This window comes from Ahaetulla prasina, chromosome 5 (genome assembly GCF_028640845.1).
Source record: "Ahaetulla prasina isolate Xishuangbanna chromosome 5, ASM2864084v1, whole genome shotgun sequence".
Classification (NCBI taxonomy): domain Eukaryota; kingdom Metazoa; phylum Chordata; class Lepidosauria; order Squamata; family Colubridae; genus Ahaetulla; species Ahaetulla prasina.
The window spans coordinates 76,026,267-76,043,889 of NC_080543.1; the positions used below are offsets into that span (position 1 = coordinate 76,026,267).

At 42.1% G+C, this 17,623-nt stretch overlaps 1 protein-coding gene across 5 annotated transcripts in view; it reads right to left on the reverse strand.

Annotated features, from left to right (window-relative positions):
* Window positions 1-3,550: 3,550 nt before the first annotated feature.
* The window catches only part of ACOT9 (acyl-CoA thioesterase 9), a 101,065-nt gene continuing 86,992 nt past the window's right edge, over window positions 3,551-17,623 (reverse strand). For all 5 annotated transcript variants that reach the window (XM_058186713.1, XM_058186714.1, XM_058186715.1 and 2 more), the window contains one exon: window positions 3,551-17,582. In XM_058186713.1, coding sequence (XP_058042696.1) covers window positions 17,518-17,582 — 65 coding nt within the window. In that variant the 3' untranslated portion in view covers window positions 3,551-17,517. The remainder of the gene's footprint in view (window positions 17,583-17,623) is intronic.

The following is a 17,623-nucleotide window of genomic DNA, read 5'->3' on the forward strand; positions in this document are numbered from 1 at the left end:
GAACCAGCGGCAGATCCAGTGGTCGTTGTTTTTTGCCCGGTTCAACTTCCGCGTGACCTACATTCCCAGCGGACACAACCGGAGGGCGGATGCCCTGTCCCGCAAACCAGAGTACCTCTGTGCCAAAGACCACCTTCCTCCACGGACAGTGCTGCTGGCAGAAGCCTTGGCCGCAGCACGGGAACCAGTGGACTTGCGGGCCCAGGTGTGAGAGGCGCAGCGCCAGGACACCTGGTCGCAGCAAAGGAGAGCAGAGGTGGGCCCCACGTCTCCTTGGACCTTGGAGGAGGACTTACTCAAGTTTCGGGGGCGATTATATATGCCCACAGGACCACTCCGAGCCCTCGTCATGACCCAGTGCCACGACAACCCTGCAGCAGGACATTTTGGGTTCTTCAAGACCCTCCGCCTGGTGACACGGACCTTTTGGTGGCCCCGAGTGCGGCATGATGTACATGCCTACGTGACATCCTGCATACCGTGCCGGCAAGCCAAGGCCACCACGGGGGCCCCTCCCAGGCTCCTCCAGCCCTTGCCGACACCCGACAGACCCTGGGGGGCGATCTCCATGGACTTCCTGACAGACCTGCCGCCGTCCTCTGGGTTCACCACGGTGCTGGTGGTGGTGGACATGCTCACCAAGATGGCACACTTCATCCCATGCCGCGGACTGCCCACAGCCGTAAAAACGGCCCGTCTCTTTCTGCAGCACATCTTCTGCCTCCATGGTCTACCGGACAGAGTGGTTTCGGACCGCGGAGTTCAGTTCACAGCTCGCTTCTGGAAGAGCCTGATGGCCGCGTTGGAGTTGCAGGTGTGTCTGTCATCATCGCACCATCCGGAGACCGACGGGGGTACAGAGAAGGTCATCGGTATCCTGGAACAGTATCTCCGTTGCTTCATCAATCAGCAACAGGACAACTGGGCCGATTACCTGTCCCTGGCGGAGTTTGTTTTTAACAACTCTCAGCACACCTCTACTCAGATGACCCCGTTCTTTGCCAATGTGGGGTACCATCCGCGGCTCTTCCCTCTGGCACCACCGGATTCTCCTGTTCCCGAAAGGCAGACCTTCCTGACGGAATTGCATGCGGTCCAACAGTTGGTACGTCAGCAGCTGGATCGGGCAAAGGAGGACTACAAACGATCCGCCGACCGTTCCCGATGGGCAACACCCCCACTGGCAGTTGGAGACCGGGTGTGGCTCTCCACCAAACACCTCCCGTCCGACCGCCCGGTAAAGAAGTTGGACTACCGATTCATCGGCCTGTTCCCTGTCGAGGCAGTCATCAACCCGGTAGCCTACCGACTGACCCTGCCACGATCCATGCGGATCCACCCCATCTTTCACCGGTCCCTTCTGGTTCCTGAGGCCACACCGAGTCCCCTTAAGTGCCCAACAGCACCCGTCACTGTCTCCGAGGACGGGTCGGAGATATACGAAGTCCACAGCGTACGAGACTCCCACTGGCTGAAGGGTCGTTTCCAATATTTGATCGCGTGGAAGGGATACGGGACTGATTTCTCCTGGATAGATGCCTCCGACGTTCATGCCCCTGACCTGGTGCAAGCCTTCCATGAGCAGAACCCAGCCCGACCGCATCCTGATCGTCAGCCCCGGGGGAAGGGCCCTGCGGTGAGGGATAGTGTTGTGACCCAGGTTCCTGGACCCGGACTCCTGGACTCAGATGATTCAGAAAGTGAGGGAGAAGACCTGGCAAGCCCTGCTTCTCTTGAGCCCTTTCCCTCCCTGGCACCCACTCAAAGGGAGGAGGAGGGGCCGGCAAGACCTGATTCCCTGGAGCCTTCTTCTGATTTGGCAATGCCCCAAGAACAGTTTTGGAGTGATGCAAGACTGCGCAGGCGTGAACGGCACGCGCAGCAGAAGCAGCGTTGGGATAAAGCCAAGTCATAATTGTCATGCAGTGACATCTGCAGAGACTATAAATAGGAGGCGGGACTTCCTGGTTTTTTGTCTTGGACAAAGCAATGAATTTGCGCGGGCAAACTGTATCAATGGAGGGAAGAATATATTCGTGAGTAATTCTGGCCTTATCTATAATTTCCTCGTTATCTCCAGAAACTTGGCAGGCCCGTGGGTAGACGTGGCCAGGACATATATCTATGTAAATAAAAGGAGAAAGGAAGGCCTCTGACTGACTCTTTGCTGGGAGTATTGGGGGGAGGGAAACAGAACAACCACTGGTACTTAGCCGATTCGCACGAGTGTACTCTTCGCAATGGACTGGCTTGGGTAGGGACAAAGTTGCACGTCCCTGAGGGGGGTCATACTTCTACGCTGCCATGATGCTAAAATGGCTGGACATTTTGGGTTCGTGAAAATCTTACACCTCCTGAAAAGACAATTTTGGTGGCCAGGGCTTAAAAACTACATTGAATCTTATATAGCGAGTTGCCCTGTTTGTGCAGCAGCTAAAAGACCACCAGGAAGCCCCCTGGTTTGCTTCAAACAGTAGCCCGGCCAGAAGCCCCATGGAAAGAAATATCCATGGATTTCATAGTGGAGTTACCCGAAATTGGAGGCAATACAATGATCTGGGTAGTTACGGACCTGTTCTCCAAACAAGTGCACTTCATCCAAAATACCTTCTTTAAAAACTTTGGCAAAGCTGTTTGTGAAACACACCTACAGATTCCATGGAGTTCCGGAATGGGTAATCTCAGACTGGGGGGTGCAATTCACTTCTCAATTTTGGAAAGAGTTTTTGCAGCTGATAGGCTCCGCCCAAGGATTAAGCTCTTCCCACCATCCTCAAACTAATGGGGGTTGTGAACGCTCGAACTTGGTACTGGAACAATATCTATGATGTTACATTAATTATCAACAAGATAATTGGGCGGACCTACTACCTTTTGCAAAAGTAGCCTACAATAATTCTGTTCATAGCAGCACTGGGTTCACCCCGTTCAAAATGGCTTCAGGTCAAGAATTTGTCCCCATTCCTGAATTCCCTGAACAAAAACCATCGATTCCATTACTGGCTGAATGGATAGAGCAATTGCAAAGTACATGGAAAAGTACACGTAAACCAATAGAAGATGCACATCGCACACACAAGAAACAAGCAGATAAAAAGAGAGCTCCTGAGAAAAAGTTTCAAGTAGGAGATAAAGTTTTCTTGTCCACTAAATATTTGCAAACTACAAAGAAATTGAAAAAACTTGGTCCGAAATATGTGGGACCATTCCCCATTGTGAAAATCATTAATCTAGTGACTGTCCAACTAGAACTGCCAAAATCTTTGAGAAGAATTCACCCAGTTTTCCACGTTAGCTTCTAACCCCTTAGGGCTAATCCTACTGAGCCCCCTGTACCAATCCTCATAGAAGGGAAAGAACATTTTGAAGTTAAGGAAATCCTAGACTCTAGAAAATATAGACATGAAATCCAATATTTGGTAGCTTGGAAACACTTTCCTCTATCACAAGCAGAATGGGTTAACAAAGAAGATGTTTGTGCCCCCAAAAAGTTAGCACAATTTTATGACAAATATCCTGATAAACCCTAACATTTCTCTTTTCTTTTCCAGGACTAACGTTCTTTTTCAAAGGAGGGGCGAATGTCAGCCTCTGCTTTATTTAAGTGTATTTCTCCTGCTAGACTGTTTTACTGTTTTATTACTTCGTTAAAGGTTTTCTTCTTACTGAATGTCTTACATGATTTATGGAGGAGGGGGGAGGTTTGTACTGTTGTCAGCGTTCGGCTGACATTGTAGGTGTAGGAGTAGATAGTCTTTCAAACAGACGTTTGAACTGATTTGGCGCGTGAATGTAACGGGAATTGCCTGCTTCACATTCCATCCAGAAGATTTACAGAGGGAGAATATCGGAAGTGAAACTACATGTGGCCAAGGAGGAAGACGACATTGGATTATGACTGTTTGAACTCTAATGGGAGGAGGGTTCAGGAGAGGATATGACGTCTGTGTTTTTAGTATACTTTCAGTTCTGGTTTAGCTTTGTTTGCAATCTGACTTGTTTAGTAAAAATTACCAATCTCTTCAAAATGATGGAGTTGGGTCTTTATTTTCTTAAACATTAATCTGAGGCAAGCTGACACGAAGGCTGCTTTGCACCAGCGGCTGGCGTATATATACCGAGGCGGAATGCTGATGCTGCACAAGTGCAAGCTTTCAGACATCGCAATCGCTGCTTCGGCCCGCTTGCACCGCCCCTCCCCTGCCATGGCAACAGCACCATTACTTCATTCCGGACAGAGAGCGCTGTGCTCCTTTTGCGTATTGCACCACCTGCAAAGTTGCACATTTCCAGCCCTGCCATGTCTAGTCCCATATTCCAGAGCTGTAGTAGTCACACTCACAGGACTGGCCCATTGGTCCCCAACAGGGTGCACCAGCAAAAATATGAAGATTTCTCCACGGACCACCAAAATTTTCTTGTGGACCACCAGTGGTCTGCGGACCACTGGTTGGTGACTGCTGGTTTAGAGAATGCAATGGCTAAATTAAATATTCCAAACAATAAGTTTCACTATTAGTTGTACTTCCAGGCAGCAGAAAGAAAGTGCTATGCCATTGCATGCTGGTGGCTGTGTAGGACACAAGGGGAGTCAGCTGGACTTTACCGCCACTGCAGCACATCCCAGGAGTCTCATCACTTCAGGGCACGGCACCAGGCACAGGGTAATCATGGTCCAAGATCAACAACCTTTTCCCTGGAGTAATAATGGAGTTTCATATTTAAAACCAGATAAATACTTATTAGTCCAAGGCATTGATCTGTTTTGTAATACCTTTTCATTGTATTTGTATTTGTAATTGTATTGTATTTAGCTGTAACTGCCTGATTAACATAGGAATTATTAGATGCACACTTTTTTACAGCCTCTCTATTGACTTTGGGATGATTTTGATGATACATTTTTGCAGCTTCCCTTACTTTTGTTTTCCTAATCACATCTGTAAATCCTTTCCTGCGTTTTTCCCCCTTTTTCCCTTTAAATGGTGTTACAGTAGAAGGAACAGATTCGTCTGAACTGAGGTGGTCAGTGTAAGAAGTGATTTGGGGCTGGGACACTATGCAGGAGAAATTCGGTTCACAATCCGTTGGCTCAGTGGTGGTCAGTGATTGAAACTCATAAGGGAATATCTCTCCCACCACCTTGAATTCAGAAGCAGTTCTATAGGTGGAAGGCATAGACATTTTGGTGAGGTAGTTATGTTTAGTACTGTAAGGAGTCCCAGACCACTTCTGAGTGAAGGAATGGAATGTGTGTCAGTTTGAACTGAGATAACAGAATGTGAGGCAACTGGCAGTTGGAACAGAGTTCTTTTCAGGTGGGGAAGGGTTAATATAAGGCAACTGGCAGTTGGAACAGAGTTCTTTTCAGGTGGGGAGGGGGAGTAGAACATCTAACTCCTTAGCATCAGAGCATGTGAATATAATACTATATATGAAATGCTAATGATCTAATGGTCATTTGAAAAATTCTTCCTTAGCAGGCACCTAGAAGCCAAGAGGAACATACGTGCCAAATTTCAAGTTTGTAGGCTTTACAGTTCTGGAGATTTCATGATGAGTGGGTGGTATTTGGCTTTTATATAGAGAGAGACTAGCTGAATACCCGTGCTCAGCTACGAAACTATGTGATCAGACTTAATAAATCAACACAGCTTGAAAATTATTGAGTAGTTATGATCGGCCTCTCCTCTTCCCTTCTCTCCCTCAGGCTTGCCCCACAGAAACATCTCCTATCCTATCCCCGTCTCTGCCTCAGGCTTGCCCCACAGAAGCCTCCCCTATCCTATCCCCTTTTCTCCCTCAGCCTTGCCACCCAGAGACCTCTCCTATCCTATCCCCTTCTCTCCCTCAGCCTTGACCCATAGAAGCCTCCCCTATCCTACCCCCTGCTTGCTGCTGTGAAAGTAAAACTGAAACTGAAACTCCTCTCCTCTGCTTGTGTTTTGCATTTGGAACAGATTACTTTTCAGGTGGGGAGGGGGAGTAGAACACCTTAGCATCAGAGTGTGGTGGCAATCATAATATAGGAAATACTAATGCTTTGATGGTCATTTTGAAAAATCCTTTCTTAGTGAGCACCTAGCAGCCAAGAGGAACATACGTGGCAAATTTCAAGTTTGTAGGCTTTACGGTTCTGGAGATTTTGTGATGATGCGTGAGTTGTATTTCGCTTTTATATATATAGATTATGAAGAGACAGAATATTCAATAGCAGTGTTCCAATGTGCAAGATCAGTTTTATTTTCCCAACCATGGTTTCTGAAAGCAAGCTTTAATTAGAAAGTCCTGATGAAAAAACTTATAATAAAAGCAAAAATCATATCAGATTATTGCATATTGCAAAGAAATACTTCTAAGGAAACCAAGTATATTAGAGAACCTGAAGGAGCAGTTATTTCCTGTGAGTAATAAACCACCACATAAATTACATAGATGTAACTGTCTGCAGTAGGATTGTTGTTCTTTTACTTATGATCAGTTCTGTCTGTGACACTTTCACTTCTAAAAAGCTACCCCAACTAAATAGTTTTGCAGAGTTTTTGGAGAATAACATAGTGGATCCCATATAGTGGATCGTTATAATTGACATGCCACATGCTTACCAAAATCTGTACAGTGGTTTTTAGAAAAGAATTGACACTTGAAAATTTCCATAGTTGTGGCCAATTTTATTTTATTTTGATTGTGCAATCAAAAAGCATTTTTCATGACCTTAAAATCCAAAATAAAAAATAGACAGAATAGGGTTTCTAAATTATATTAATTCCTAGCTATCTAAATTTTTAAATATCAAAGCTAACATCTTGGATCTTTTCGTAACAGATAATTTTCAGTCTGCCATTGATCTATTTTTTATTTTTATTATTATCGTTTTCATCATTATTATTATCTCATATAGTCAAGAAATGGAACATTGTATTCTGCATGAATAGAATAGAATAGAATAGAATAGAATAGAATAGAATAGAATAGAATAGAATAGAATAGAATAGAATAGAATAGAATAGAATAGAATTTATTGGCCAAGTGTGATTGGACACACAAGGAATTTGTCTTGGTGCATATGTTCTCAGTGTACATAAAAGAAAAGATACCTTCATCAAGGTACAACACTTACAATGGTTAATGATGGTCATAGGGTACAAATTTACACTTAATGATACAACACTTAGTGATAATCATAGGATACAAATAAGCAATCAGGAAACAATCAATATCAATATAAACCATAAGGATTACCAGCAACAAAGTTACAGTCATACAGTCATAAGTGGAAGGAGATGGGTGATGGGAGCAATGAGAAGATTAATAGTGCAGATTTAGTAAATAGTTTGACAGTGTTGAGGGAATTATTTGTTTAGCAGAGTGATGGCGTTAGGAAAAAAACTGTTCTTGTGTCTAGTTGTTCTGGTGTGCAGTGCTCTATAGCGTCGTTTTGAGGGTAGGAGTTGAAACAGTTTATGTCCAGGATGTGAGGGATCTGTAAATATTTTCACGGCCCTCTTCTTGATTCGTGCAGTATACAGGTCCTCAATGGAAGGCAGGTTGGTAGCCATTGTTTTTTCTGCAGTTCTAATTATCCTCTGAAGTCTGTGTCTTTCTTGTTGGGTTGCAAAACCAAACCAGACAGTTATAGAGGTGCAAATGACAGACTCAATAATTCCTCTGTAGAACTGCATCAGCAGCTCCTTGGGCAGTTTGAGCTTTCTGAGTTGGCGCAGAAAGAACATTCTTTGTTGTCCTTTTTTGATGATGTTTTTGATGTTAGTTGTCCATTTTAGATCTTGCGATATGATAGAACCTAGAAATTTGAAGTTTTCTACTGCTGATACTGTGTTGTCTAGTATTTTGAGAGGTGGAAGTATGGAAGGGTTTCTCCTAAAGTCTACCACCATTTCTACGGTTTTGAGTGTGTTCAGTTCCAGATTGTTTTGGTCGCACCATAAGACTAGTCATTCAACCTCCTGTCTGTATGCAGATTCATCATTGTCTCGAATAAGACCGATCACTGTTGTGTCATCTGCGAACTTCAGTAATTTAACAGATGGATCGTTGGAGATGCAGTCATTGGTATACAGAGAGAAGAGAAATGGGGAGAGCACACAGCCTTGGGAGGCCCCTGTGCTAATTGTACAGGTATCTGATGTGACCCTGCTTAGCTTCACCTGCTGCTTCCTGTTTGTTAGGAAGCTTGTGATCCACTTACAAGTCTGTTCAGGTAACCTATAGCTGGTTTAGCTTAGTTAGAAGAGTGTATGGAATGATGGTATTGAATGCTGAACTAAAGTCTACAAAGAGGACCCTTGCATAGGTCTTTGGAGATTCAAGATGTTGTAGGATGTAGTGCAGAGCCATATTAACAGCATCATCTGTTGATCTATTTGCTCGGTATGCAAATTGCAAGGGGTCTAACAGCGGATCCGTGATGGTTTTCAAGTGGGACAGCACTAGCCTTTCAAAGGTTTTCATGACTACAGATGCTAAAGCAACTGGTCTATAGTAATTCAGTTCCTTGATTGTGGGCTTCTTTGGCACTGGGATGATGGTAGAGTGTTTGAAGCAAGAAGGAACATAGCACATCTCTAGTGATTTATTGAAGATACGGGTGACGATGGGGGCCAATTGGTCAGCACAGACTTTTAAGCAAGAAGGAGTTATCTTGTCTGGTCCTGGAGCTTTTCCTGGCTTTTGTCTGTGAAATAGGTCCTGCACTTCCTTTTCTGTGATCACTAAGGGTTGTGAACCCAATGGGATGTGTCAGATGTAGGAGGCTTGGCTGTTGTTAGTGTGTCTGAGATGGGTGTTGTGGAGATAGGTGGCTGTAGTTTCCTTTCAAACCTGCAGTAAAACTCATTCAGGTCATCTGCCAGGTCATCCTTCAGCCTGGGAAGGAGGTTTGCCATAGCCGGTGATATTTTTAAGAGTTTTCCACTTGTTTGCTGGTTCATTTGTTGAGAACTGATTCTTTAGCTTTTCAGAGTAGCTTCTTTTTGCTGCTCTGATCTCTCGTTACTACATTTCTGGCCTAATTGTACAGCATTTTATCACCTTTTCTGTAGGCTTCCTCTTTGGAACGACGTAGCTGCTTAAGTTTAGCTGTGAACCAAGGTTTGTTGTTACTGTATATTCGCAAGTTCCTTGTCGGTACACATAGGTCTTCACAGATGCTGACATATGATGTTACAATATCTGTGAGTTCATCCAGGTTTGCAGAGGTATCTTTAAAAAATATTCCAATCAGTGCGGTCAAACAGGCCTGTAGCTTTAATTTTGCCTCCTCAGTCCAGGTCTTCATTGATTTAATTGTTGGTTTTGTGGTTTTAAGTCTTTGCCTGTAAGCAGGTACAAAGTGAATCATGCAGTGATCAGAGTGTCCTATAGCTGCCCGTGGTAAAGACCGCTAAGCATCTTTTAGTGTTGTGTAGCAATGGTCTAAAGTATTCTTGCCTCTAGTGGGACAATTGACATGCTGAAAGAATTTTGGTAGCTCTTTCCTTAAGTTTGCCTTGTTTAGATCTCCCAAAATAATGGCCAGTGAATCTGGGTATTTGGCTTCAGCCTCCATGATTTGGTCAGCTAGAGTTTGTAATGCCTTGTTTACACAGGCTTGTGGAGGAACATAAACAGCAATTAGAAGAAATGAGGAAAATTCATGAGGCGAATAGTATGGTTTGCAGTTGATAATTAATGTCTCTAGGCTTTCGTCACAGAAATTGTATATTCTAGTTAAATCCCGGCACCAACTGTTGTTGATATATAAGCATAAGCCTCCTCCCTTCTTTTTACCAGATGTTTCGGTAATTCTGTCTGATCGTTCAATCTGAAACTCTGGGATATGCAGGCTGCTATCTTCAATTGATTCATTTAACCAGGTTTCAGAGAAGCATAGGACTGCTGAATTGTGAAAATCAGAATTGTATCTGTTTAAGAGGAGTATTTCATCCATCTTATTAGCAAGTGAACATACATTGTTTAGGAAAATTGAAGGAAGAGGAGTTTTATTTCTCTTATTTCTTAGATTGATTAGAAACCCCCCCCCCCTTTACCAATCCTTCGTCGCTTCCGCCGTTTGGTTTTTTTGGTAATCCATGGCTCCGGGGAAATTGCCTCTTTCTGTGTTAGAATGTCCTCCGCATTTGTAAAGGCGGGGGGGTGGTGAGATCACAGAAAGTTGCTCCTTAAAGAAATGTTGCTTAATTTTTAGCAGGTGGTCTCGTGAGTAGGAAATCCATAGTGAGTCACAGAGAATAATTAGAAATAAAGAAACCATTAGAGAGCATTTCACCGAGGCAGCCTTTATTGGCACCATCTTTGAACAAAATTCAACTCATGACAAAGATACAGCATTGTACTAAACCTGAGGTTATGGCATATATTGATCAGTATACTTGATTCAGACAAAAGATATTACAGTCATGTCATAAGATACACTAATTAACAAACATTGTCTCACTTGGATTTAGCAGTTTATTCATACTAAGCATTCTATTAATGACAGGAGGAGTATCCTGAAGTAGAAGAAAATAGAAATTGCGAACATAGAGGGCTATTTGTACAGGCAAAATAGAAACAAAATGTTTAAAATAAATACCTGCATATCCCTAACTACTGAAAATTCAGTGATGCTTGCTGTGGTCTTAGAGCAAAGTAGCACTCAAGCCTGTTGCCAATATTGTTCAGGTGAAAAGCTGAAATAAGTGCCCCTATTTAATCCTGTTTAAATAATTGCAATTCAAATAACTGCTTAAAGTTTTATTAAGTAGACATTTTACTCAATGTAGGTAAACTTTATAAAAAGATTATTTAAGAGCCTGGGAAGTATCAATAACTCAGATTTAAAAATTCAGAGTCCATATTTCCTTATAAACTACAACATTACTATGATGTATATAAAAGGTCATGATATTCTCTCAGTCTGAACAAGATTCATGAGACATTTATTAATCCAAAAATATTCCTGTGACAGCAGGAATTAGTCATAGCTTATTGTTATGAAAACAGCACTAATTTCAGTTTCTGATTTGTCCCAGGCTCACTGCCTGCTGTGTGAAAAAGACAAAATGAAAGACAAAGCGGCCAGGGTGTGAGAAAAGGTCTGTCCAGGAAAAAAAACAAAAACAGAAAGGCACAAAGAGCCAGGTGAAAAGTCATACCCTTCTGCTTGCCAGGTCGCTTCACCCTTCTGGAGAGAAGCCAAAGTTTCAATCCTGCTTCTGGTGTGAGCACAGAGTGGGGCACACAGACAGCCTGCCCTGAGGAGAGCGGGCTGGAAAGCAAGGGGCAAGGCAACCTCCCAAGGGCTCCAGGCAGTAAAACTGGCCCGTCTCTCTTCAGCAGCTGCCCAGGCCTGCTGGAGGGCAAGGCTGGCATTGATACTGAAATGCGGTGGCAGAACTGATGGCCTCTAGAGCTGCAGGTGTCCAGATCTGCTGCCATTGAAATGGAAAACAGGGACCAGGCAGCGTGAGGTAGTACCACAGGACCAAAGCAGCAGGTGGAGGAGGAGGCAGGAGCTGCTGCCAGACAGGTGACCTGCAGGGTAGGGCAGGGCAGTGGGGACAAGAAAGCCCCTCCAGCAGCAGACATGGCTAATGCACAACAGTGGTCACTTTCCCCTGGCTTTGAAACAGCAGAATAAAGGGACCGAGCTTCTCCCACCATCCTCCATAACAGGGGTGTCACACTCAAGGCACATGAGCCGAATCCGGCCCATGGGGTGCTTAGATCTGGCCACACTAGGGCCTCTTGACAGCAAAACAGTACTGCAGGAGGCCATCACAGCCAAAAACAGGGCTCAGGGGGCCTGAGCGCAGCCTCCCTAAGCTCCGGTTTCACTGGCAGAAAACTAGCAAAACAAAACAAAAGGAGAAATGTTTCCCCTTCTGCATTTAAGCATCCAAGAAGGAACAGAAAATGAGAAAAGGAAAGAGGAAAGACCAAAAAAAGAAAAAGAAAGAAAGAAAGATGGGAAGTGAGTAAGGGAGGAAAGGGAAGTGGTAAACGAAGAGGAAGGAAGGAAGGAAGGAAGGAAGGATGGATCTAATGAGAGGGAGGGAGGGTCTGGGGAATGTTAACGGTAATCTGGGTTCACAACCAAGGTCGTGGACTGTTGAGCAGTTGCCAATGAGCAGTATACCGAAACTAAAATACAACCTATTATCTGTTAAAGCCTTAGCACAAGCTGGATTTGTAATAACCTTTAGGGGAGATAAATGCCTAATAGAAAAGGAAGATAGATGTGTTACCACAAAATTAGAAAAGGATTTATTCATACTGAAGGATAATCCAGCTGTAGTGGCTAATGCTAACTCAGTTTATGATAATAAGTAGTTTGCTTAGTAACAGACAATGGTACTGAGTTTACTAATCTTAGATTAGAGAAAATGTTAATACCTGGAGGCAGGTATTGAACATAAACGTTCTGCCCCTTATAGACCACAACATAACACTTATGTAGAACGCAGAGGTCAAACACTGCAAGCCATGGCTAGATCTATGTTAGCAGATTCTAGTCTACCAGAATCACTTTGGGGTGAAGCCATAATGTGTGCTAACCATGTGTTAAACAATGTAGTGAATTCATCATTCTTGGGTATGAATCTAATCACAGGTCATTTAGATTTTGGGCCCCAGGTACCACTAGTATTTATCGTAGTGTTAGTGCAAATTCCTGGAGCATGAAGGTAGGGATAAGCTTGAGCAAGCTAATTACAGAAAGGAGGATAATTTTATTATTGATGATCAAATATTCAATAATACCCCTGAAGAAGAAATAGATGAAGCAGAATCTATTATAAAAGAAAAAGAAAGTTTAGGGGAGGAATTAGATGAAAGACCAGTTATGAATCCTGTATTACCTAAAAGATCTACAAGGGTAAGGCGTCCACCCGATAGGTATCAAGCGAATGTTGTTTATCAAATAAACATAGAACCTTCTAACTATGATGATATTAGAATGTATCCTGAAAAAGACCAGTTAGCTTGGAAAGAAGCTATGGATAAAGAACTGAATTCATTAACAGAGTTAGGTGTGTATGAAACTGTTAAGTTACCACCAAGAGAACGGTTAATTGGTTGTAGATGGATTTATAAGTTAAAGACCGGTGCTGATGGAATTGTAACCCATAAAGCACGATTAATTGCTCAGGGCTTTGCTCAGTCTGGTAAAGATTATGATGAGGTTTTTGCTCCCAGTTTGAGAGCAACCACATTGAGAGCAATGTTGTGTGGGCAGTGAAAAATGAATATCAGATCACTCATATAGATATTGAGACAGCATATTTACATGCACCATTGCATCATGATATCTATATGAAAAAACCATTAGATATTAGAACAGATGGGCGAACTGATTGCTGGAAATTAAAAAAGAGTCTTTATGATTTAAAGCAATCAGGGTTTGAATGGAATAAATGTATAGTGAAGGAATTAAATGCCATAGGTTTTAAAGCAAGTATAACAGACAAATGTCTCTTTAAACGAGAGAAAGATGGTTTGGTTTCATTTTTACTCTTGTTTACAGACAATATTGCCATTATAACTAAAACTGAAAAGGAAGCAAGAGAACTTATTGCTATGTTGCAAAAGATATTCAAAATACGAAATCTTGGCAATATTAAACACTATTTAGGTCTCGATATTGAGAAAACAACTAGAGGATACAAACTGTCCCAATCTAATAAAATTAGCCAATTACTGAAACGTTACAATATGGAACTGTGTAAACCAGCAAAAACACCTATGAGTCAGGATTTTAAACACGGTAATATACAAAGTCCTGTATTCAGCAGGGAGATTTATCAATCCTTGATAGGTAGCTTATCTTACATTAGTAATTGGTCTAGACCTGATATTTCCTATTGTGTTAACCAATTAGCTAGATATAATGCAGAACCAACTGAGAGGCATTGGCAAGCTGCAAAACGGATACTGATATTTGAAGCTAATAATGCATTATTCATTATATCTAGAACCTAGCTGTGATCTTATACTGACTGCATATGCTGATGCTAGTTTTGCTACTGATTTAGCTACGAGAAAATCTACATCAGGTATCGCAATAATGTTAGGAAATACATTAATTGGGTAGAAGTCTATCAGGCAACAGCACATAAGTTTGTCGACAATGGAGGCTGAATTTTCCTGTTTGTCTTTATTGTGCACAGAATTAATTTACTATAGACAATTGATGTTAGATATAGGTTTGAGTGTACATAATACAATTGTTGTTTTTGAAGATAATCAAACAGCTATTAAAATGGCTACTACTTTAGCTGTTAAAACGAGATCTAAATATACCGACATTAGATACCTAAATGTAAGGCAATGTATACAAAATAATATGATACAACTGGAGTATTGTATGTCAGAAAATAATATCGCCGATAATTTTACAAAACCGCAGGTGCGATCAGATATAAAACATGTTGTGAGAGTTATGGGCTGAGATTGTAAGCCATTATACATTGACCTGTCCAAAGGGGAATATGTCAGGAAATTGTTATTTGCCTAACTAGTTGGTCAGGCAATATATAAACTAACTATGTATATTTGTAAAAAGGCATGATATTGCTTTAAGGCTGTGCTGCATCATGCAAGCATCCTGATTGGTTGAGCTCTGTAGCCAATGTATAAAAGGACTACTAAATTATGGCTTGTGGGGAATCTACAGGGACGCTACAACATTGTAACCTGATGACATGCTGCAACTGTATATTTGAGCTTTATGATTATTGCTTGATCATGGCTAGTTACTGATTCCTCAAGATACTGACTGTTGTGAATTGAACTGCGTTTTGCCAAACTGAAAAAGACCTTATTTGTTGTACAAGTCTACATCGGTAAGAAGACTTTGTAACATCCCTGACAGACTGACTTTATATGGATTGTTTTTGGACTATGACTTTGCCTTTTCCCTAAAAGTAAAGGAATATCAAACCCCAATTTGTCTGCAAGTGACTGTTATTGTATACAACCAGTCTCAGTCATTTTCATGCTTAGGGTACTCTGCTCAACAGTCCACAATTTTCGTTGTCAACCCAGATTACCCTCAACACCCTGCCTTAGAGCTTGGCCACCACAGGTGCCCTTGACATAAGTAAAACCAAGCTAGCCATGCTCACCCTGGCCACACACACCCTGGCCATGACCCCACACCCACCCAAGGTCAAACACAACCTTGATGCAGCCCACAATGAAATCGAGTTTGACACCCGTGCATCCAGCTCAGGAAGGAAGTGAAAAAGAAGAGGCAGGCAGGCAGCCAGGTCATTCAATGGGCAGGAAGAGGTTGCAGAGGCCTGGCTGTGGGGGCCTTGAGGTACACGAGTTCTGAGTGAGTATCGCAATTCCCCCCGTCACCTGCCTCGCCTCACCTCACAGTGTGGTGGTGCTATGTGCCCTCCTGCCCCATTGTGACCGGGAGCAAGCAGATAGTGGGACAGAGTGGTTGGCGTCTTAACTAGGGCTTATTTTTGGAATAGGGCTTAATAGTCCCTATTAAACTAGGGCTTATTTTCGGGGTGTGTGTCTTATTTTTGGGGAAACTGGTAATTTTAAAAAACTTAAAAAACAACTACCAATCAGCACAATGAGATTCTTTATGGATCCAAAGCAGGGGTGAAATCTAAAAATTTTCCCTACTGGTTCTCTGGGCGTGGCTTAATTGGTGAGTGTGACTTGGTGGTCAGATGATTGGGTGGATGTAGCCAAAAACAATAAATAATAAAAATAATAAACAAAGTATACAAAACAATAAGAGGTACCAAAAACCAACTTTCAAACTTTACACACACACAACACAACACAACTGACTCACACACAATGTAAAAGCAGCTGCACTTCACCCAAAATGGCCCCTGCAACAAGCAGGAACCTCACACAGCCACAAAAAGCTCAAAAACCAACTTTTACACTTTACACACACACAACACAACACAACTGACTCACTCACACACACATACACACACACACACACACACAATACCACATACAGCTTTGTGAGATTTTGTGTGTTTGTATAGTTATAGTGAAATACTACAGAAACAGACCAAATCTCAGAAAACTGCACAAATATTTTATTTTATTATTTTATTTTATTTATATTTTTTAGATCAAGGGTCTCCAACCTTAGTAACTTTCAGGTTTAGGACTTCAACTCCCAGAGTTCCTCAGCCAGGAAAGCTGGCTGAGGAACTCTGGGAGTTGAAGTCCACAAGCCTTAAAGTTACTAAGGTTGGAGACCTGTTTTAGATAAAAGCAGCTAAATTTAAAACTACCTGAACTTTAAATTGCTATCTAAAAAACCCCAACTCCTTAAAAAAAACATAATTAACTATTTTTTAATAGTTTACTTACCTAATTGGAGGCAAGTAGATTGAGTTGCTCACCGAGGAGATGGATTGCAGGCAGGCAGATTCAGTTGCTAGCTGATGCAACTGATTGCAGCAGCCGAAGCAAAGCAAATAAGCAGCAATTAAGTAAGTGAGGATGGGGCAATTGGGTGGGCATGGGTGGGGGCTGTTGTAAGAGGTTGTTAAAAAATGATTTTAAAAGCTGTGATGATCAGGAAACTCATCTGGGATCGCCAGAGGAAAAAAAGATTTTAAAAGGCTCCTCTGACGATCCCAGCTGAAGTTGCCTGATTGTAGCCCAGAACCCCTTAAAAGGATTGTTTTAACAACCTCTTCGGCTGAAGAGCTTGTAGAAAACATGTTTTTTAAAGGTTCTGGTGATCAGGCAACTCAGCTGGGATCACCAGAGGAGCCTTTTAAAACCTTTTTTTTTTACAACCTCTTTGGCCTAAGAGGTTGTTAAAAAAAAGAGTTTAAAGGGTTCTGATGATCCCAGCTGAGCCGCGGGATCATCAAAGGCTTTTTTTTACTTTTAAAGGCATTTTTTTGGCTGAAGAAAAAATGCTTTTAAAAGTAAAAAAAAAACCTGATGATGGCACGGCTCAGCAGGGGCAGGGGGAGAGGCCAGAGATTTTTGCTACTGGTTCTCTGAACCACCAGCCACCATCGCTACCGGATCAAGTGATCCAGTCCAAACTAGGAGCATTTCACCCCGATCCAAAGGGAAAGGGGGAAAATGTCTTAATTGGCCCAATATAGTGTTCCCACTATAGGTTGCATGACTTTAAATAATGCACAAGTTTTTAAAAGTATGAAAGATATTCAGGAGCATTATTCTATACTATTTTCCATACTTCCTACTCAAAGGTAACTTTTTTCCTTTTGCTACTGATTTATTTACACAATATTTTGCCCATCCCAATCATAATTGGACCTCAGCAAGATATTCTATATTTTTTTCATGCTTAAACATATGAAGAATATATGCAATGAGAACATTAAAATTTTTGTATAAATAGCAACAAATATACTTGGATAGAAATATAAAACCTTTATAATATTTCTGTACTGTTTTTGGAGTAAAAATACTTTTCTGTTCTTTTTGATAACTACTATGTTTGAACTTTCCAAGGCCATCAAAAGCTATAATTCCGTGCTGATCCTATGTTGTGTTTTCTTTCATAACTGAATCAAAGTGCCTTTTTCCATCCAAATACAACATAGATTCTGAAAGAAAAGCACAAATATCAAGTTTCCTAAGATTACAA